At 49.4% G+C, this 23,164-nt stretch overlaps 1 protein-coding gene across 3 annotated transcripts in view; it reads right to left on the reverse strand.

Annotated features, from left to right (window-relative positions):
• Window positions 1–15,253, reverse strand: part of LOC149364616 (guanine nucleotide-binding protein subunit beta-2-like) — a 30,993-nt gene extending 15,740 nt beyond the window's left edge. For all 3 annotated transcript variants that reach the window (XR_016289206.1, XM_089574566.1, XM_089574565.1), the window contains exons 1-4: window positions 14,904–15,253; window positions 12,038–12,091; window positions 8,553–8,698; window positions 4,046–4,109 (exon numbers count right to left, since the gene is read on the reverse strand). Coding sequence is in view for 2 of the 3 variants with exons in the window: in XM_089574566.1 (XP_089430692.1) it covers window positions 4,046–4,109; window positions 8,553–8,698; window positions 12,038–12,091; window positions 14,904–14,906 (267 nt within the window). In the remaining variant the exon portion in view is untranslated. The remainder of the gene's footprint in view (window positions 1–4,045; window positions 4,110–8,552; window positions 8,699–12,037; window positions 12,092–14,903) is intronic.
• Between the last annotated feature and the right edge of the window lie 7,911 nt (window positions 15,254–23,164).

Here is a 23,164-nt window from a genome sequence, read left to right on the forward strand (position 1 = left end):
TATATATATATATATATATATATATATATATATATATATATATATATATATATATATATATATATATATATATATATATATATATATATATATATATTGTAGCGTGCAACGCCAAAAAGAACACCCGCGCAGAGACGAAAAACCTGCGGCGGTCCCCTAGTGGTTCGAGCGCGCGCGAGAGAGCCAACTAACTTCTTCCTCTTCTAGCGCATGCGCTACTTCTGTCTCTTCTTCGAATGCATGTATCACTGCCCCCCTCTTCTGCAGCATCGACACGATGCGGCTGGGAGTGAAAAGTCAGCGAAAGGGTAGAACACAGCTGCAGTGGACCGCAGTTCAGTCAGGTAGCCGGTCGTGGTAAGGCTTCATGCGAACAACGTGTACGACTTCAGTTCGGTGCGACCGGCGCGATGAACAAGCTGTCGGGGCGGGAGCAACTGCATAAGTCACATCACTGATGCGGCGCACTACTTCGTAAGGGCCGAAGTATCGGCGCAGCAGCTTTTCAGAGAGCCCGCGGCGACGAACAGGTATCCAAATGCACACAAGGTCGCCCGGAGCATAACTGACGAAACGGCGTCCACAGTTGTACTTAGTGGCGTCAGCCTCCTGTTGACGGTGGATGCGCAGGCGGGCCAGTTGACGCGCTTCCTCAGCACGCTGAACGAAGGTATCTACGTCGAGGTCAGCGTCAGAGTCGCAGTAAGGGTCGACGGGCAACATAGCATCCAACGGAGTGGTCACCTGGCGACCGAAGACAAGCTGAAAGGGGGTCAGTCGGGTTGTTTCCTGCAGGGCGGTGTTGTATGCAAACGTTACGTACGGCAGAATGGCGTCCCAAGTTCGATGCTCGACGTCAACGTACATTGATAGCATGTCGGCCAGTGTGCGGTTGAGTCGCTCTACCAACCCGTTTGTCTGCGGGTGATACGCCGTAGCACGTCGGTGGCTCGTGTGCGTCAGAGTCATCACGGACTGGGTTAAGCGGGCCGTGAAAGCAGTTCCCCGGTCAGTAACAACAACGGCGGGTGCTCCATGACGCAAGACAATGTTGTGGACGAAGAACTGCGCCACTTCAGCAGCAGTGCCTTTGGCAAGAGACGTGGTCTCAGCGTACCGTGTTAGGTAGTCAGTCGCAACGACTATCCAACGCTTTCCAGACGAAGACTTCGGAAATGGGCCAAGGAGGTCCATGCCCACTTGATGGAAAGGGGTCTTCGGTGGATCGACGGGGTGAAGAAATCCGGCCGGTTTCAATGGAGGAGTCTTCCGACGTTGGCATTCACGGCATGTTTTGACGTAGGCCCGCACCGATGGGAGTAACCTGGGCCAATAATACTTTTGTCTAATCCGCGCGAGTGTACGGCTGACTCCAAGGTGGCCGGCGGATGGTGCATCTTGACAGGCACTCAAGATCTCAGACCGCAGCTGTGATGGTACGACGAGTAGGAACACTTCTTCGCTGTTGGCAAAGTTGCGCTTGTAGAGAACACCAGACCGTAAAGTGAAGGTGTGAAGCCCTCGAAGAAAAACACGCGGAATGGGAGCTTCACTGCCTTCGAGGTAATCGATGAGCGGCGCCAACTCCGTGTCCGCCCTCTGAAGCTGCGCCAGTTGGGTGGCAAAGGATCGGCGCCAGGGGCCTGGTGTCAGCGGCCATGGCAGTTGGACTCGACGGTAGAGGCTGGATCGGCGGCTGGGTCCTGGTGTCAGTGGCCATGTCAGTTGGACTCGGCGGTCGAGGCTGCGTCGTCCTTGTTGGCGGGGGAAGGGGCCCAAATTCAGGCGACTCTCCGCGGAGACGGCGGCTGGGTCGCTGGTGAACCGGTGTGAGGTCCGTAGTGACGCTGTACGGAGTTTGCAGGTCGGGAAGCGTACCCAGCACCTCCACCAAACTGTAGCGTGCAACGCCAAAAAGAACACCCGCGCAGAGACGAAAAACCTGCGGCGGTCCCCTAGTGGTTAGAGCGCGCGCGAGAGAGCCAACTAACTTCTTCCTCTTCTAGCGCATGCGCTACTTCTGTCTCTTCTTCGAATGCATGTATCAATATATATATATATATATATATATATATATATATATATATATATATATATATATATATATATATAAATATATATATATATATATATATATATATATATATTTTTTTTTTTTTTTTTCAGCAAAGACCTTCAATATCCTTTAAAGTACTCTCCACTTACAATGATACGTTTGTCGAATCTTTCATTCCATTTTTCAAAACACTTTTTAACTTCATCTTTTGTGATGCTTGACAGTCCCTCCGTCGTGTTTTTTCTTCACCTCAGCAACATCACCGAAACACTTTCCATTCACCTGTCTTTTCATTATACGAAACAAAGAAAGTAGCACGTGGCAAGGTCGGGTGAGTATGAAGGTTGAGGAACAGAGGTCATGCCATTTTTGGTCCGAATTTGTCGTAGAGACAGGGCTGTGTGAGCAGGGGCATTGCCGTGGTGGAAAAACCAGTCACCCGTATGCCAGAAATCAGGCCGCTTCCACCAAACACTGTTGTCCAATCTTTTCAAAACATCCAAACAGAAAGCCTGGTTAATATCCTGATCCTGCGGAACAAATTCTGAATGGACGACTCCTCTCAAGTCGAAAAAACAAATCAGCATTTTGTTGAGGTTTGGTTTCACGTACCTCACGAGCTTTCTTGAGGCGAGGTGAATTTGAAGTTTTCCATTGGCATGACTGTTGCTTTGATTCAGGATTTAATTCAGGAACACTTGAGTTGTCCCCATAGTATCGTCCTTGAACGTCTTTCTGAATATTTCAAGAGTTTCCGTCCCACTTTTTCCGAGAAAAAATCAGAATTTCCCCGGCGCACGCTGTTCACGAAAATCAGCCATTGCAAAAACGACACTCACACAAAACAGTCGTCACTCTAAAACTCTGCCTAAACTTGTCTGACCTCCTTCAGCGACGGCGCTCGGCTTACTGACTCTGAAATGTTCGTTCTATGCGCTCCTAGTGGAAAAACGCGGTACCAGAGAAGCTGTGCCGATTCAAAAAATTAGTCCGGTTTCTTTTGGGTACCCCCTCGTATATATATGTGCCGTGCGATTTCAGCCTACGTTAAAGCATACCTATGCATTTGAAATCAATTCAGAGCCCGCCGCTGGGGTGTTATCCATAATCCCTCGAATGCAGTTCATGCACACAATACTGTACAAGTGAAACCCCTGTTGTTTAGTCAGAGCTTGAGCCAGACGTAACCTTCGCTTAGTCAAGGGTTCGACAGAATCTTGTCTGGCGAGGGAAAAGCATAGTGGTAAAATAAAACATACACTCGCCAAAGGTGGTTTTTAAAACATGACATTTTGGGACCCCTACGGGTCCCTTGTTCACAATGAAAGATGGACGGAATGGGCCGCTTCTTATATGCGCATATAAGAAGCGGCCCATTCCGTCCGTCTTTCATTGTGAACAAGGGACCCGTAGGGGTCCCGGAACGTCATGTTTTAAAAACCACATTTGGCGAGTGTATGTTTTATTTTACCACTAACCTTCGCTTGCTGCATTGCTTTAGCTTCCCCTATTTGGACAATATATTTCTCAAACTCCCACCCCGTCTGAAAAAGGGGCAAATGTGATGTTCCATTAGAAAACGCATAGGGGTGCGATCGCACCTATACTCCCTTCTCCCTCCTGCGGTGCTGCCCACGGCGTGTGCGGCAGGAACTTAATCGCTAACGTGCATCTTCAACTGCACCCTCATATCGGATAGTGCGATTGCGAACACATTTGTACGGCCATTTCTCGTGCATGCATTGTTATCTACAGCGAGGTCCTACACTGTGAACACAAATACACCCAAATGGGAGTAAAAAGAGAGTAAACTGACATTTAGAGCACTGATAAAAGGGAGTTCCCTAAAGATTAGTCCCTTTTTACTCCATTCTGTTTATAGTGTATAGCTGGGAATTGTTGCAAACGTGAAACGCGCGCCACCCTCTTCTGCGTCGCGCTTGGAAATTTCACTGCTCCATCATCAGGGGGCGACGAAGCTCCACTTACCTTGTTGCCGGTGAAGACGTCCCATATGATGAGCTTCCCGTCCAGTGATCCGGATACGGCTTTCCTGGAAATCCCACCGAGGGTATAGATACTGGCGACGCCAGTTTCTGTCGAAATGCTGTATCTATTCAACAATGCACAGTGTAATGTGGGACTGACACCAAAGCCGATCTTACATATGTCGTTTTGATCAGGAACCATCGTTTCAACGTTGCTGAAATCGAAATCGAGTGGTGAACTTGAGAAAGTGTGCTTGAAAAACAGGGAAAATAAAGCGACAAAGCATCATATATGAACACCTGCACAGCGTTTTTCGAGCTTGTCCTGCATTTTCACGTCCCTCTTCACTTACAAAACCGACATATGTTTTCGGAACAGCATGACTAGGAATATTCGGGCTGAATTATCTGATAGAGGCGCCTCCAGGTATTGAGCGGTGCACTGAGCAGGTCGCCCAGGGAAGTGAAAACCGTACTTTTCAGTTCATGGCAGCATGCATATACTGGAAACAAAATTGTTTTTTTTTTTTTCGTTCGCTCCGCCTGAAAGCATATCCTCGAGGTTGCTCCGAAGCCCTCCACTACGGCGTGCCTCACAGACCTCTGAGCTGCTTCGGCACGTATACACCCGCAGTCAAAAGTTTATGTGAGGCCATATTTGCAAAAAAAATTTACTTTTATCATCATCTCATTTTCATTCGTACTCGAATAAATGTACAGATTTTAATCGTGAGTGCGAAGTACACAGTACAGCATAAGACAACAAGCAATACGTCTCGGATACACAAAAATTAAATTTCTCTAGCAGAGTCGCGTTCCGTAAACTTTTGACGGACGAGTGGAAATCCGTTATCTCGGCCACCGGCAGGGGGCAGGTGGTTTCCTCACCACTTCTTCCCTTCAATCTTTTCGCTCTTTCCACAGAACCCGCCGCAGTGACTCAGTGGAGGCGTTCGGCTTCTGAGACGGAGTAATATTCGGGTTCCATCCGTTCCGTGGCGGCCGCGTGTTGATGGAAGCGAGACGCAAAAGGTGCCCGTGTGCTGTGCGATGCCAGTGCACGTTAAATATCCACAGGATGTCGAAATTATTCCGGAGCTCTCCTCTACGGCACCTCTTTCTCTCTTCGTTCCCAACGGCGCGGTTGAGGTGTCCACCGATATGCGGGACAGATCAGTGTGCCCTTTCCATTCCTCAAAAAAAACATATTTTCTTTCCGCATGACTTAGTTTTGCTTCGCGGTCGACACTTCCTTCTGGATGGGCCAGTCTCTTAGCAGGAAATATGCCAAGCGTGCCCTCAGTTTGGCTTCGCAGGCTGGAACTCAAAAGAATATGTACGCGACTCGCGAAACGTGCGGAGCGGCACAACTTCCACACGCGATGCCCACCCCTGTCCTGTCCGCCTTTCAGGACGTCTGCGCTGTAAAACGTTCTACGCGTTACCGATGAACAGCGGAAAACTTAGCGCTAGTGTTCCGGTTTGGCCGTACTGTCAGACGAGCCTATACTGGCGCTACATTTCAACAAGAAACAGCGCAGTGATCTCACACGGCCATTCTAACCCTTATTATTTTGCTTAGGACATGCATACTGTGTGCAGCCATTGCAAAAGGCAATACCACGTAGCAATAACTGCCAATGCCCTCCTTCTCCACATCCTGGCGTCCTCTCTGTCACCTAACCCAAGAATGGCCCGATCCTCCGGTGCAATGACCTCTGGCATTAACGACGGCAACAGGCACATGCGACTCATCGCAATCCCCCTTTTGCCGCATACGGACATCTCCCACACCTCCTGAACTGGCACTGCCGCATATCGCATCCATTCTCCCAGTTCTCAACCCCTACACGCCCACTTGTGGCCCGTACAGAGCTTCCCCTAGCGTCATCGCCCTTGAGATCATTCCCATCTTGCACGCTATAAAAAATCTTTACACAACTCCCTCGTACGAAGAACTACACTTACAGCTAACATTCCCAAGGCGGCCCGACTTTTCCTACAGAACCTCACCATCCGTCTTGACTTGACGGAAGGCCACGCTACGCTCTGCCTTAGTCGTTTTAAGACGATCCCTGGCCATTCAAGGATTGCCGGAAATGAGCTGGCTCATCAGCTTGCCTGCGAACTTCACATCGGGCTGCAGTTAACCCCTAGATCAGCCCACCTGAGCGTCGAGGTTTGGCTCTCTAAACGAACCAACACTGCACACTCACAGCTCCGACACGACAGTCCCGTCACACTTACTCCGAAAATTTCGTATCAACACTCTTCTTAACCCCGCAAAGCTGTACTGGTTGCATCTCTACGGCATCCGCACCGACCTGTCCTGCTCCACCTCCCCCTCCCTGTTGGCCAACCTACAGAGCGTTGCCTCTATCACTATCCCGTCGCCATCAGATCCCCTCCATCCTATAGCGTGCCTGGCTGGCGTCAGACCGACGGGACAACCAACTAACTTTGGTGCGGCTGTCTATGAGAGTCCTGGTGCTTAGTATGCGTCCTAAATAAAGTGATTCCTCCTCCCCTGCTCGTCAACGCTTCTGTCCTACTGGTGAGAGAAGCCCATATTTGAACCGCGCGTAGCGGCGTTTCCTTATCGAAACGCTACTGGTGCCTGACAGCTGCGAAGTCCCAGTAAAACGCTCCCACCGCTGTGCCTTCGTTTTGAAGTCCCATTTGTTCGTTATAGGAAAGAGCTAATGTTGAAGGCTACTTTCCAGCACGCCAAATCACAGCGGTCGCCCGCAAGGTACCGCAGGAAGCGTCTGGGGCCTTTACGCGTGAAACGCGAGACTGCTGCAACCTTCTTTCCCGCGTATCACAAGTTCCTAGTGGATGCAGAATGCTAATGCAAAACGACTCCGCCGACGGCCGCCGCTGAAAGCCACTGTCGGGCTGAAGCCCACCACAACACCCTTTCTCTATGAAGCCCAATGATGATGCCTGTAGTTGCCATCCCAGCTTTGGGTCCATATGCATTCCGCAAAAGTAGTTAGTAGTGCCACCGCTGTTCACCCCCCCCCCCCCCCCCTCCCCTACCCCGCCATTTTTTTGTAGCCGCTCTTTCAGTTTCCGGCTGAATCTCGCAATGTTGACAGTTCGTAGCGCAGCCCGGGAGCGACGCACATGACTCGGCGTGCGCGCGTAGTCATGCGTCACGGGTCCTCGCTTGGTGGTCGCGCTGTCGGCGGGCAAAACAGGCCGCCCGCGGACACCCCGCTGTCGTTCGACAGGCACGAGCTGTTGTGCTTGTCGGCACTTGGCTCGCATGGCTGAAGGGTTGTACAGATGCCAACGTGAGAAGGAAAACGTGCACACAGTTGTTGCGCACGTGTGCTTCCTTCTTCCTGTGTGTACGACAACGCGGTGTTTGTTGCCATGTGGCGAATAAGTGTGCAGTATGGAAAACGAAGAACCTGCTGCTCTGGTTTGTCGGATGGGATCCTTATTTCGTCCTTCACATTCCTCGTGAAGAGTCGCGAACACACATAAAAAAGCTTCCGCGTCGTCTTTGCAGTCAGTTTATAGGCATATTTAGTGCTTGACTGGGTACAATGTAGTTTGCCTAATGTGCGTGTCAGCATGGACAGTGCTGATAAGGCATATGTATTACAGTGACTTTCTAAAGGACAATACGGTTTGTTTTGGTGTGTGGGGCTTAACGTCCCAAAGCGGCTCAGGCTATGAGGACGCCGTAGTGGAGGGCTCCGGATAATTTCGAACACCTGGGGATCTTTAACATATACTTACAACGCACAGTACACGAGCCTTTAGCATTTCGCCTCCATCTAAATGCGACTGCCGCGGCCGGGATCGAACCCGCGCCTTTCGGACCGAACACCATAACCACTGAGCCACCGCGACGGCTCCAAAAGAAAATATGCTACTCGTCTCGCTTCCTTCTTCATGCTCATATGAGTTATTCTGTACACACTTTTCAGCACATTCATTTATTGTGCTTGAAGAGGATAACTTAACTTAGAAAAATGTATTGGCTGGAGAAAATTGTTTGACGATCAAGAAAGAAAATAAACCTCCTGAATTCATCACTTTTTGAGTTAGTAGAATGATAAATACGGGTCCAACGGCGAGTGGTGCCAAATTTTCAGGACTGTTCCGCATTGATCTGGGTTTACCGAAAGCTGTCGTTTATTAACGTCGACCTGTTTCTGGTCCTTCGAGTTTCATGCCGATCGCTTACAAGGATTTACTTTTCGCTACATATCAGATGTGTTGCCTCTTGAATTCCTGTGTCGCTTTTCTGACATGATGAATATAGATCAAGACGCAACAGCATCAACTAGACCATTATACCGCTTTTGTTATACTGGCTAATGTTATTGCATGATTTACATATTCGGGATATCATGCATCGTCCTGATGAACACTAATTCTATTAACGCCCCCTGTCATTCGTCTACAGTCCGCGTTCGGTCGACGTTAGCTCCCGGACAGAGCACAAAGATGGCTGCCCGGTGCCATCGCGGCATCGGTGGTGCACGTACTTGCTGTCTCCGCAGAAATGGCACGATGTCACCTTGGAGATGTGTCCCTTGAGGATGCGGCGTAGCTTGACCCGGAACTTGGCCTCTTTCTCGATGTCCTTGAGCACCTCCTGGAAGGTCTTGTCCGCAGCCGCCTGCTGCCCTTCCTGCGTGACACTCGGCAAGCTCAACGACTTGTCTCTGACCCGAGAGAGGTTCACGTCTACGGTGCCTAACTTGTGATGTCCGGATTTATGCTGCCTATCAACCACGATATTTTCCATGTAAGGACGAATTTTTCGGCTAAGATCGCAGCTTGACGCACGACCCTTACAAATTTTTTATAGACAGTCAATTGACTGTCCATAGACATCTGTCTATAAAGTATTAGACTCTCTATAGACAAATCGTAGAGAATATTTTATAGGCAATACAAGTGCTATAGAGAGTTTATAGACTATTTATAGATTTATGGCCATACACTTTTAGTAGACTATTGTCTATAGACAGTCTATAGACAGAAAGAAATATCTACAGGAAGGCAATAGAGTTTAGAAAAAGTCTATAGACTTCTACAGTCTATAGACAGAGAGAAATATCTACAGGAAGGCAATAGAGTTTAGAAGAAGTCTATAGACTTCTACAGTCTATAGACAGAAAGAAATATCTACAGGAAGGCAATAGAGTTTAGAAGAAGTCTATAGACTGTCTATAGACCACTTTTATAAGGGGAAACACAAGAAGGAAGTAGTGGACGCCGTCTACTTCTTCCATTTATCACTTATGAATGCTGCCCTTTAATTTTCTATTCAGCATGTCGCGCTTGAGCGTCAGAAGATGACGCAGCCTTTGTCAAAAGTTCAGAGCCCAGGAGGTTTGCTTCTAATTAAGCCGTGTAGTAAGGCACCTGTCGCATTCATGCAAGGCCTATCAATTGGAGGAGGCGGGGCCGGAAATCTTACCTTCAGGTTATTTTCATTACTAAGGATGCGTTAAAATCTGCACGGTTTGGCTTAGAAGCAAACCCCCTGGTTTCCAAACTTTTTACGAAGGCTGTACATCAGCTTGGCATTAAGTTTAGTCGCACAATTCCGTAAGCAGAATTATGCTTAAAAAAGAATTTTCTTGTTCAAAACTATCCTGCCCAAAATTTCCGCTCAAATAGTGCCAGCAGCGCTGCTTTAGCTTAAGCATCGCACATTGAATTAGCCTGTGCAAACTTAAATTCACCCCTTCTCTAAAACGTGGCTTAAAGCGTGGCCCAGCCGAAGGTTGACGCCGCTTGAAGAAAGCTATGTTCTCGCTCCTCTCGTGCGGTTATTTTCTGCCCATCCCATGCCGCGTACTTTTTCGTCCACGGCCAGCTTTTGTTTTCCATGTGGTTACTTCTGGCCAAGTCTCTCGTTATACGCTTCCTCGCCAAGCGCAGTGCCGGAAAAGGACGTCCGTAGTGTAAACGGTCGGCCAAATGTGGCTCTGGCTCCAGTCGCTGAGCCGTGGTTGTTTTTTTTTCTCCTTCCTTCCGACTTCCTCCACTGTCCCCTCCCTCACACACACCCTGGTCCTCTTCCCCTGCCCCTGCATCCCCCTTACATACACTCCGGGTATTCGCTATGCCGGCGCCAGTGAGCGCGCGCTCTCCTTTAGCTCAGACTTCCAGTTTGGTGTTCGCCCGTTATTTCCCATTTGCAGCAATTTGACCACACTCGCTCTTGAAGCACACAGGCTGTCTGGTGTACACAAAGATATATATATATATATATATATATATATATCTTTGTGTACACCAGACAGCCTGTGTGCTTCAAGAGAAAATCCCCTGTGTTACTTGGTTTCTGTGGCTGTTGGCTGCTCTCAAATGTACAACGAGCCCCTCACTCACCCTCCCTATATATATATATATATATAGGGAGGGTGAGTGAGGGGCTCGTTGTACATTTGAGAGCAGCCAACAGCCACAGAAACCAAGGAACACAGGGGATTTTTAAAAATTTATTTTGTGCTGTTGATCAATGGAGAATAGTACTAAATATGTTATCGCTTAAAGATATTTGATTAGAAAAGCACATAGCATTCGAAGCTGTTGATGGCTTTGCCGGAAGTAATTGGTGGGGTTCAGTGGCGTAGCCAGAAATATTTTTCAGGAGGTGTTATACGCCACCGCAAAAAAAAAAATTAAAATAAAGAGAGCTTAGTGACGCCATCTGGTTTTTAGAACATGCACCATTTTTGTCAATAAAACGACCCTCTTCTTATTTTTGCTTTTACATTTTACTATATCGATGCGGTGTGTAAATAGCATGGGCGAAAAAAAGGCCTAAAGGAGAGGGGAAAGGGGGGGGGGGTATGCAGCGCTCATACGATTTCGGGAGGATATGACACCGAAAAACACCTCCTGGCTACTCCCCTGGTTGGGTTTGTAAGACCGAGGTTATTTTCCCCGAGTTCTTCCCTTACAGCATCTGCCGGCTGCCACGTTTGGCACGTGTAGGCTTCGGGCAGACGAACCTGGTCTGGTGACGTCTCGTCCCTCCAGTCAATGGACTTCTCTGCTCTGGTGGCCTCACTTATGACTTTAACTGTCCGCCAGCCAATGAATATATTTCTGGACGACACCGAACGGTCGCCACAGGCCTTTTTTTTTCTCCAGTCAGGCTTCTATACTACAGTATAAAATAATCCCACGGGGAAGCGCAGAAACTTTGCAGTTATTTGACAGCTGGAAGGGGGCAAGAAGCTGATTTAGAAAAAGCGAAAAACTTGCGAGGCTGCTCAGAGCTTGCTACGCGCTTGTTAAAAAGACTGCATTGGTGTACAAAACGCACTTTGACTTTCAATGAGGCTCACGCTAAACGGGCAACGGAAGAGGTTTTAGAATTTTAGAATTCAACGAGCTTAAAGGTGTAGGATCTGCGGAACTTGTATGTAAAGCGTGCGAAATCTCTTTGGGATGGCATTAGAAATGGTGACGTATTCGCCAATTAAACCGCGGCGCCGTTTAGGCTTCTCCACAGAGCATAGAGCCGGGTGGGGTGCACTTGATGACGTCATCTACAGTGCTGGTACATTTACAGCTGAGAAACGTTTTCTTTGGAGAAAAAAAAAAAAACACGCCATCGAAGGCAGCGCCTGCGTAGCGTTATTCGGCGGCATCCGACATCGCACGTTTAGAATGTGAGATCTCCCTGTCCATGCCGTTACTACCGGTCATCTCCACACCCTTCCGATGCTGTGAGGAGAAGCCTGAGATTTAATTGTCGATTACGTCAGCGTTCTAAGTGCTAGCCCAAAATGACTTCGCTCGCTTTACCTCAAGTCTGTAGACTTGTATCCTTGAACGTCGAGGAATTCTCAAAAAGCGATGCATCTGCCCTTTGAGCACTGATGCGTGTTTTAAAAACGCCGTGAAATACGGATACACATTATAACGTACGCAAGGCCTGACCAGGATACAGATGTAGTAACACAATCCTCAGAAGCTGCGACTGGGCTCTGACGCTACTTACCTTTATCTTGATGTTGAGTAGCTGTAGCTCGCTCTTGAGCTCTTCGATTTCGTCCTGTAATCGGAAGGGCGCGGTCAGACATCGAATACATGAGGAATTGTGCGTGAGAAGTGCCATAATCAATCCAGTCAACCCTGGCCTCTATGTAGCTGCAAGCTTCCATATTTTTTGCGGCCTTTCAAGTGTTATTATTATTATTATTATTATTATTATTTTTTTGCAAAATTCAAAATGTGGAAGGGCCTTGAACCTTGCGTTACTAAAGCTTACCCACCCATCTCGGAGATGGCGTCATTGGTGTTGCTCCTGACGTTTCACAATTTGCACACGTTTGCAAGCTGTATTGTTAAGGACAACACAGCGAGCAATGGAAAGAAAAATGGTAGGTGTAACGTTAAGAGACAGGAAGCGGGCGGAGCGGATGAGGGAACAAACGCGGGGTAATGACATCCTAGTCGAAATCGAGCGGAAGAAATTGGCTTGGGCAGGGCATGTAATGCGAAGGCAAGATAACCACTGGTCCTTAAGGGTAACGGAGTGGATTCTAAGAGACGGCAAGAGTAGCAGGGGACGGCAGAAAGTTGGGTGGGTGGATGAGATAAATAATTTTGCGAGGATACAGTGGCGGCAACTGACAAAGGACAGGGTTAATTGGAGAGACATGGGAGAGGCCTTTGCCCTGAGTGGGCGTGGTCAGGTCGATCATGATGATGATGAAATCCGTACACCTGCAACTACGCGATCGTCAATGTCGCGAAGTGAACTATAGCGAATCGTGTTTTCTCGTGTGTGTGTGTGTATGTGTCCGCGCATGTGTATGAGTGTGTGTTGAGTGCATAAACTGTTGATTCACAATTCATGAAAACGACGACAAGACTCAAAAATAATTCATACTAGTTCACTTCGCGAGAACTTCCGGCAATATACTGCTGGTTCTCACTCAGTATTAATGAGCGAATTAGCTGGTTCTTTAGGACTGATGAATTCGCTTTTCACTTGCCCTAAATATACGCGAAAAGCGTGAGAAGCGTCGAGAGCAGCACGGAATGACGCCATTTTCGAGGCGAGTTTACTGAGTAAGTAGCGCAAGGTTAGCACCAATGCCCTTCCGCGCTTTGAACACAGCGCGCGAAACCCTGAAAGCGCGCTACGACAGCGGCCCATGAACGGGCGCTAAATGAAGCGGGAATTTCAACGCAGCTGGCGCTCATACCGCAGCTATTAGTAATTTTTTTAATTTTTTTCTTGTGCGCACACGCGCTCCGCTCAGAAGGTGAAAGTAAAAAATAAGGCTGCTGTTATAGGAATAACATTATTTAGTCGCAGCCTATTATAAAAGTTTGTACATATCAGAAAGGTTATACACTTAGAAGGATGACAGTGGATCCTAGAGTGGCAAGGCCGAACTTAATTAAATATAAGGGAAGCAAAGAAACACCGAATAAAGCGAAAGTAACTCATGAGAACTCGCAAATATTCCGCTTGTCCTTATCTGCAGGGAGTTAACGCGCTAGTTGCTATCGGAGCTGCTGTGACAGTCAGGTTACCGCTGCTGTTGAACACTCGAAAAATGAATAATGCTGATGCACATCAGACAACACACTACTTTTTCGTCTTCTCACAGGTCACAAAGCCAAAAAAATAAAACATGCTTGAGTATGGACTAGACGGTAATCCATAGAATTCACAACAGCGCTACGGAACGAGGACAGAAGGAACACGAAAAACACAGGACGGGCGCTGTCCTGTGTTTTTCGTGTTCCTTCTGTCCTCATTCCGTAGCGCTGTTGTGAATTCTGTTTATTAAGCAGGAACCAACTAGCCCACACCAGAATCCTCTTAGATAATCCATAGCCGGCGAAAGGTACTGTACTGAACTGAAGACCACGGCTAGACGCTTCAGCGGAGCAGTAGAAAAGAAGAAGACACACTGATATATGCTTTCACCAAAATGAAAGAAATTACATTGTTCACTTAAATATACCTTGCTTTGGCGTAATGGAAACCGTAGCCCAGCTTGTACTACCGGCAATAGCCTATACCAAGACCGGCCCGAATTGTCTCTGCTAATTTGCGTTCATGGTTGCAGGTATATTTGCAAGGAAATGTATGTGCATTTGAGCGAGGGGAAAAAAACTTAATGTAACAAGTGATCCGCCGCTAAGTTTTATCTGCATTGGCTGACACGGCATACAGCGGAAACACTAGTAAAATACAATCAAGGTTAGACAGAACAGATGGCGGTATCTTGACTATGAGTATATAGGATAGGCCAGCTCGATTCAGAGTTGCCCGAGAGGCTACCTATTGTGCAACCTACTATCATAGTACCATAGCCTGGGAAAAATGAACATCCAGAAATCAAATTTATGTCGAATATAGATCGGACACTTGGGCTTCTAAGATTTTCGTAAGATGCATAGGGTGTCTCATTTAGAAAGCATTAGCGTTAGCATTAGCTGCTACCATCTGTCTAGGTCCTATGCACCTCCTGCCATTGCTCATTCTTTTATCTTCCGTTTCTCAGTGATGCACAACTACTCAAAAAGACGATTGCTTTGATACATGTAGACTTCAAAGAGCCTTGGAAACAACTGGTGCCAACACAATCCTTCTCTTTTTTTACTCCTTTCTTTGTTTTCGTTTTGTCGTCACTACCACGTGGTTAGTTAACACACGCAGATCCCACGTTGGCTTCAAAAGACTGCAGTACTGACTCCATACGATGCCATCAAGGCTCTGAAGCCCAGTCGCCATGTCCCACGCAACCAACGGGTCTTTCGCCGCGATAACCAGCTCCGCTCGTTCCTCCTCTTCTTTTCCCCGTCACCCAGAAACAATCGACAATAGCAGGAGACACACTCACCATGATCGACGGTCGCCGCTTCTTTCAGACACCCGCGTACACTCACTCACGGACGTACTTGTCGTCGTCGTTTAGTTCCTGGTCGCCAGACGCACTTCGACGCTGAGAACGGCTCGCTTTCGGCACGCACTTGCCAAGAAACAAGAGCGGCGGCACGCTGGAGACGCAGGGTCGGCTACACCACACCGGCGCAGGTGCAGTGGTAGTAGTAAGCAGAGCTGCCCAGTCAGGTGCGACGCACGGTCACCAGGAGCACACACTGCGGGGTGCCCCCGCGGCGCGCCCCTCTTTTGGCCGCGCGCACCTCGGGCGGCGAAGCCGTTGAGCTGTGCTCAGCGTTGCGTGGTCTGGGCGCGACGCGCCTCACTGGGCCCCGGCGACACGCGCATCCTTCGTGTAATGCAATTAAGGACAAAGCCGTGCCTCGGCCGGGCTTCCCCACCCCTTCCTGCCGAGGCCTTGGGAAGGAATCGGCTTCGACACGTACACGCACACACACCTCGCGGGCGCAAACAGGCTTAAAGAAGGACCAAGGCTGCGGCCACTGGGCTGCCCGGGTCAGTGTTATAGTTCTGGTGTAAGGTTAGTGCCGTTTTTGCCGAAAGTAACCAAACAGCATGGTTTGCTTGTGGTGGAGCCCTTACGGCTTCCCTAAAGATCAAAAGGTCTGGAAAAGTGAGGACAAGGCTTCTGCTTACCTTACAAAGATTTGGAGCTTGAAGGGCGGCATAAGTGCTCCACTCTAATTCTGAGAAGCAAACCATGCTGCCTGATTACTTTTGACGATTACGGAACAATAGAGGACGCTGCTGAGAGGCCTTGTAAGCTGCACACAAACATGTGATTATCTGTTTAAACTTGTTACACGGAGCGGGTTGGCTTGTCTGTTTTGTTAGTATATAGCATATGGGTTGGTCTTGCATCTTGTGAAATCAGGGCAGCGCATGCAGATCGGGACAAACAATACAAAGTCAAAGATCCATATGTCCCTCCTCTGCCTTTGTTCTTGCTTATTCATTGTTTGTTTCTATTCACAGTTGCAGTTTTATACAATGAGCCTAGCCCTACTGCTAAGACAGACGTGTCCTAATAATGCCACCTTTTGCACGGTGTTCTGGACCCGCTTCTAGAGGCAGCTAAAGGTGGCTCAAAGACATATCGATTCGCACGAACATATTACGTTACCGCTGCCAACTGCAGTCTTTAAATGTATTACCAGGCCATCGCTTTCAATATCTGCTGAGTCCAAGGGCGCTGCATCGAATACAGGCGACGGCGGCCGGATTTTGAAACAGACGAAATGCAAACACGCCCGTGTGCTGTGCGATGTCAATGCACGTTGAAGATCCCCAAGTGGTAGAAATGAATCTGAAGCTTTCCACTGTGTCGCCTCTCGTAGCCCATGCGCGAACTCCACGTACCATACCATACCATACCATACCATACCATACCATACCGTCTATGCCATAAGTACCATACCATACTATACCGTGCCATGCCATAAGTGCCATACCATACTGCACCGTGCCATGCCATAAGTACCATACCATACTACACCGTGTCATGTCATAAGTACCATGCCATACCATACTATACCGTGCAATATGAGAGAAGCCAACAGCCACAGAAACCAAGGAGCACAGGGGGTTTTTTGCGGCATGTGGTTGTTTTTTCTTCTGCTTTTCTAATCAATTAGCTTTAAGCGACAACATATTCAGTAATATTCTTACTTGATCAACACCACAAAAAATAAATAAATAAATGTTGTGTCCCCTTATTGCTTTTGTGTGTGTGCCCCCCCTCCTAACGACCACTCGCATTCCCCTCCTAACGACCACTTGCCTTTCGTCGCACGCTGTCGCCAGATGCCCCCCCCACGGTGCGCCCCCGCACCCTCCTCCTGTTCTGGGAAGCCACTCCCTCCCGTGGACGCTTCTCCACTCCCTCCTTTCTTCGGGCGGCCAGTTCGGCTGCTGCCTCGGTCGACGCTGGTCGCACCCTCTTCAGCTTTAAATAAACGAAGTCTAAAAGTACCGTGTGCGTCTTTCGCTGCATTCAACACAGCGACCGGACACGACAGTGGCGACGAGAAAGTGGATTCGACCCGCGCTACGCAACGCTATTGACAAGCCATGGCTACGCGAGGGTTTCCCAATCAGATACCAGAGTTCAACGGCTCATCGTGGTCATCGTGGGTTGGACGCCTTCAGTTCTACTTTGAAGCTAACAACATCACAGACCCAGCCTTGAAGAGGGCCAACCTGCTGACGCTGTGCGGGGAGCAGACCTACGATACTGTCTGCGCCCTTATTCAGCCAAGCACACCAGCGGCAGTGTCTTACGACGACATCGTAAAAGCGCTGCAAAAGCACTACGACCCAAGGCCATCCGAGGTCTACAGCCGGGCTCGCTTCCAACGACGAGATCAACTGGGAGGAGAAACTGTGAGCGCCTACGTAGCCGCGCTCAAGAAGCTCGCTGCCGACTGCAATTTTGGAACGCTGTCGACAACAGCTACCGGGCAGGAGGGAGACGCAGCTTCTTCTGCTAACACCACCATGCTTCCCTTGGACGTGATGTTACGCGACAGATTTGTGTGCGGACTGAGTGACGAGTCACTGCAGCAGCGCCTGTTCGCTGAGAAGGACCTCACATTCAGCAAAGCTTACGACATCGCCGTTCGAGCGGAGAGCGCCGGTCACCAGCAGAGAGGGATTCGCCGGAACACCGAGCCGGTACACCAGACAAGCAACCAGGTGCGCAAGCCTTCTGTTGTTGTAAAATCGGTCAAAAAGGCACAACGCTGCTGGCGGTGTGACGACCAACACAACCCCCAGGGATGTCGATTCCAGTCAGCCACGTGTAATTTTTGCCACAAGCGAGGGCATATCGAAAGAGCATGCATTACGAAACGGAGACTTGCCAAGATAAAGTCACCTTCCCAGCCTAATCACAGCGTCAACGCCTCAGAGAATACGCCGCTATCTGATCTCCATGGAACAACATCAGCAACACCATCTGTGTTGTACGACCTGAACACCATGAATCTCGGCACGCGACCGAAGATTTTTACAGAAGTAAGCGTACATCACCAGCTGATTAAGTTCGAGGTGGACTCCGGCGCAGCCTGTACTCTGATCAGTGAGGACACGTTCCGAACTTCATGGCCATCTGACGCACCCGCCCTGCAACAAGACGACACGCACCTGCGAACGTGGTCAGGACAGAATCTGCCACTATTGGGCTCTGCCAACGTGCAGGTTAACTACAACGGCCAGACCCATACGCTACCTCTGCTTGTTGTGAAGGGCACAGGATCAAGCCTTCTAGGGAGAAACTGGTTTTCTCCACTAGGCGTGATGATATGCGGCATACACCAGACGCCGAGCCAGAACATGGTTGAGCAACTGCAAGAGAAATACGAAAGAGTATTCTCGGAAGAGATTCCAGGAAACGAAGGGCCCCCGGTCACACTGGAGTTGTTGGACAACGCGCAACCCAAATTTCTGAAGGCCAGGCCGGTGCCGTTTGCTCTCCGAGATTCAGTTGAAAAAGAGTTGGACAAACTGGAGCAGCAAGGTGTCATCGAGCCGACGCAGCATTCCATCAAACTCTCAGCGTACGACTACGCTCTGGTCTACCGCAATGGGAGTAAACATCAAAACGCCGATGCGCTAAGCCGTCTGCCACTAGACGCAACTGTTGACGAACCATTTCCACCAGGAGACGTGCTGATGTTCGAAGCACTGCCAGAACCTCCGCTTACAGCAGGCACAGTTGCAGCATCTACGCAGAAGTGCGCAGCTCTCCGGCTAGTTTACACAGCTGTTCAACAAGGCAACGTGCATAAACTCAAAGGGGACAACTTCGACGCTTACCGCAGGCGAGCTACAGAGTTGAGCACCCATCGCGGCTGCATCATATTTGGGTCCCGAGTTGTGATGCCGAGAGAACTACGCGCACAAGCTATGTCTCTCATCCACGCCGGACATCGGGGCATCGTTGCAATGAAAAAGTGTGCCAGAAGCTACATGTGGTGGCCTGGCATTGACAACGACATCGAAACAGTGGTGCGAGAATGCAAGCCTTGCCAGAGCAGCCGGAGCGCCCCGCCGAAAGCTCCTGTCCCAGAATGGGAAAAGCCAGACACACCATGGCACACACTGCACATTGATTTTGCAGGACCAATTGAGGGCTGCACTTTCCTTGTGGTCGTAGATGCCTACACAAAGTGGCTTGAGATAAGGCAAATGGGACAGACGACTTCGGCAGCAGTCATTGACAACCTCCGATCACTATTTGCAACGTTCGGCCTGCCGCGCAAGGTAGTGTCGGACAACGGAACACCGTTTGTGTCTGCGGAGATCCTCAAGTTTTATCGCGACAACGGGATCTCATCAGTTACATCGGCCCCCTACCACCCAGCGACAAACGGACAAGCCGAGCGCTACGTAGCCGAGCTAAAACGCGCCCTTGAAAGAGATCAGACAGGCTCGCTGCAGCGCCGCCTTGCGCGCTTTCTCTTCAAGCAGCACACGACGGTTCAGAGCACAACAGGCGAGACCCCCTCGAAAATGATGTTCGAGCGTGAAATGCGAACCCAGCTCACAGCCATCCTCCCCGAGCCAAAGGCAGAGACGTTCCGGGAAGGAAAAGCAATTCCGCGCTGCGGCACGCTTAATGAGGGGCAGCGCGTCCTCGCCCGACAGTTTCTGAAAAAGCCACGCTGGGAGGAAGCTACAATTGTCAGACGCATAGGCCTGCGCTCTTGGCTCGTCAACATACATGGCACAGTAGCACGCCGACATCTCAACCAGCTGCGTAGATTTACGACGCCGTCTGAGAGCTGTCCGCCAGCGGAGAGAACACGTGCACCATTTTCCCACATAGCCTGGCACCTCTTCCCGGAAGAAGAGACTTCGCCCAGGACAGACCCAGGAGACACAGCGAACAACAGCCAGCCTACAAGTGTTTCTCCCCCGAGCGCACAAAGCCAGCGCGCCTCCACGCGTGAGCGCCGACCCCCTGCACGATACCAGGCAACTTTCTAAGGGGGAAGGAAGTGTTGTGTCCCCTTATTGCTTTTGAGTGTGTGCCCCCCCTCCTAACGACCACTCGCATTCCCCTCCTAACGACCACTTGCCTTTCGTCGCACGCTGTCGCCAGATGCCCCCCCCACGGTGCGCCCCCGCACCCTCCTCCTGTTCTGGGAAGCCACTCCCTCCCGTGGACGCTTCTCCACTCCCTCCTTTCTTCGGGCGGCCAGTTCGGCTGCTGCCTCGGTCGACGCTGGTCGCACCCTCTTCAGCTTTAAATAAACGAAGTCTAAAAGTACCGTGTGCGTCTTTCGCTGCATTCAACACAGCGACCGGACACGACAATAAATTAAAAAAATCCCCTGTGCTCCTTGGTTTCTGTGGCTGTTGGCTTCTCTCATATTTATATCGAGCCCCTCATTCCCCTTCCCTTGTTTGCTTATACCGTGCAATGCCATAAGTATCATACCATACTGTACCATACCATACCGTACCGTACCATACCGTACCGTACCGTACCGTACCATACCATACTATACCATGCCATGCCGTAAGTACCATGCCATACCATGCCATGCCATACCGTGCCATACCATGACATACCATGTCATGCCATGCCGTGCTATGTCATCCCACTTTCAAACCATCACGATCAGTACCTACATTTAAACAAGTGTGATGTGCCTTTTGCTTTCTCCTCACCAATGTGTGCGGCCAAGCAAGCGCATGGATGCATGGCCTCAGTGTACTACTTACCGGCGTCTTGGTACAGACGAGAGCCGGTCTCTAGAGCTCTCGAGCTGTCGTTGGTGGAGCAAAGTTGCGGCTTTTCACAGATAATCCGCGTGCTTCAGTGCTGGTATGCCCGGCGTTCGCAGACGTCTGAGTTTTCTGTGTTCTGCCAACGAAAGGTCACGTCTACATCCCGAGATAACACGGCGCCTGCGGCAAAGTCTCTTATTTTCGCATAGCGCTACACGCCATGGTCTGCTTCCATATAAATTTGCTATTAACTCGTATTAACACTGACTAGCCCGAACGCTGAGCGCGCATGTGAACCTCGCGGCAGCTGCCGCGAAACGCGCGTGTTCTTTTGATGAACACCACTGAGGTGTGCGTGCGCCGAGTTGCATGTTACTCGGGTTTTACAGCAACTTGCATCATGCTGCGTGTACATGTTTGCTCTTTAGTTTGCATACCTGGTGTCGAGAACGGCTGATTTTATAACCGTGGCCACTCCTACGGAAGCCCTGATCCAAGCTATGACACTTTTGGAAGACCGTTCATGGTGCGCACCTTCTTGGCAGTAACTAACGCGTATTCGCAGCTGGTGGAAATTTTCCCTGTGGCACACGCTTTTGCAGAAGCAATTCGCGATTGGAGCCCTGAGAATGGCTTTTTGCTCAACATCGATTACCAGATATGCTTGTTCCAGATAATGGACTTGTATTCGCAAGTTATGAGTACTTACACTTTTTGAAACGCTTGCCCCTCTTGTACCGTACAGCATCGAATAGGGCAGTAGAACGCGCTGTTGAAGCAGTCAAGAGCAAGCAGAGGAAGACTGGAGCTGGATCTTTCCAAACGTAAATTGTCAGCACACAGCGAACTTCTGGCTGGTGTAGGATGTTAAGAATACCACTGGATGTGCTTCGTCGCAACCTGGAGTCTTCAGTGATGCTGATGTATAGCTGAAGCGCAAACTGCATACAGCGAAAGCATCGCGAGAACATGCATGGTTGAAGCTCAAACAGTACATTTTGCAAGGAATTTTCGTCGTGGTGCAGGTTGGGTGCCTCCTTCTCTTGTGGGTCCCACAGAAGCTCATCGGCACAAGTTCGCCTTGGAAATGGCACAGTGTGGCACCAACACAACGACAGTTTGAGTCTAGACGGAAAACACTGCACAGCGACTGATGAAGCAGGTAACATGAAATGGCAGGAACCGTCGTACCACATTCATTGCTGGACTCAGCGCCCATTGAAGAAACTTGGTCGGACCCAGCGGCTAATCATTATCATTAATTCGGGACAAACAGTAGTCACTTGGTCATTCTCTTTCTTTCCACGTCATGTATGATGTCAATGCGCTATTAATGAATGTTCAAAGCAATGTGCCACGTGGCAGCATCCAAAGGAACTAGAAGCGTTTGTGCCGTGGCCTCCGCGATCAGCTCCGGCTGCCGGAGCTGATCCAATTAGAGATTTGTTGCTGGCCGTTAGTTGTAGCGTTATTATTTTTAGAATTTCGTAAAAACACAATTACCCACGCCGCTGTGCATATGGGTCAACAGATTCTGGTCATTTCTCGCGCAATTCGAAAACCGCGCACCTGCTGTGCGTGCACAGCGACGTCCATCCAATCGCGTACGTCACTCCGTGACGCACATACAATGTGACGTTCTCTGCCTCGTCTTGGCTGGAGCAGTGAGGACCGGTGAGCACCGCACTGCAGGCAGAGCGGAGAAGGCCACATGGCATGTGCGCCACGGAGTGACGTACGCGATTGGATGGAAGTCGCTGTCCATGCACCGTAGATGTGCGGTTTTCGAATCACACGAGGAATGGCCAGAATTTCTTGCGCCACAGCGGCGAGGGCAGTCGCGTTTTTGAAATTATAAAAGCAGATATGTCTATCATTAACGGCTAGCTATAAATTTCTAATTGGTATTGGGTTCCTTTCTAAATAGGTGAAAGTTAACTACTTCAGTTAACCACGTGGCTGACACGATTCTGGTGTTTCTCTTTTTCTGGTCCCTGTCAACACTTGTCTCTTAGCTTCAAAAAGCCTATTCTTGAAAATTAGTGGGGTGCTTCCCTAAAACACTTGGTAAATATAAGTATGTGGCCTCCTCGTACCGGATTTCGGTAGTCTCGATCGATGTATCCACGTACGTCCCTCCATTATTTTCTTTTCCAAACTTCTTTGAGCAGTAAAGGTCCGTGGTTGTTGATGAAGAATTTTTCGCGCATTTCTTCAGCAAATGGCTGTCTGGGCGCCTCAGCAGTTTTTTCCTGCACATTAAAATAAGACCAATTCATGTGTAGGAGCCAGCTTTCACCTTCTACTCCGAAAGGGTGCAGCGACTACAAAGACTGACTGTTTCTTCACTAGTATTCTCTAAACGTTTTGAGGGCAGAATTAACAGCTTTGTGTCTGTTACAGGCTTCCACCCATTCCGCACCTTCAACCTTGCTCCCGCTGCGCGGTGTAGACGCAGTGAGC

The sequence above is a fragment of the Amblyomma mixtum genome, chromosome 2, assembly GCF_055824585.1.
Source record: "Amblyomma mixtum isolate Tamu chromosome 2, ASM5582458v1, whole genome shotgun sequence".
Lineage (NCBI taxonomy): Eukaryota > Metazoa > Arthropoda > Arachnida > Ixodida > Ixodidae > Amblyomma > Amblyomma mixtum.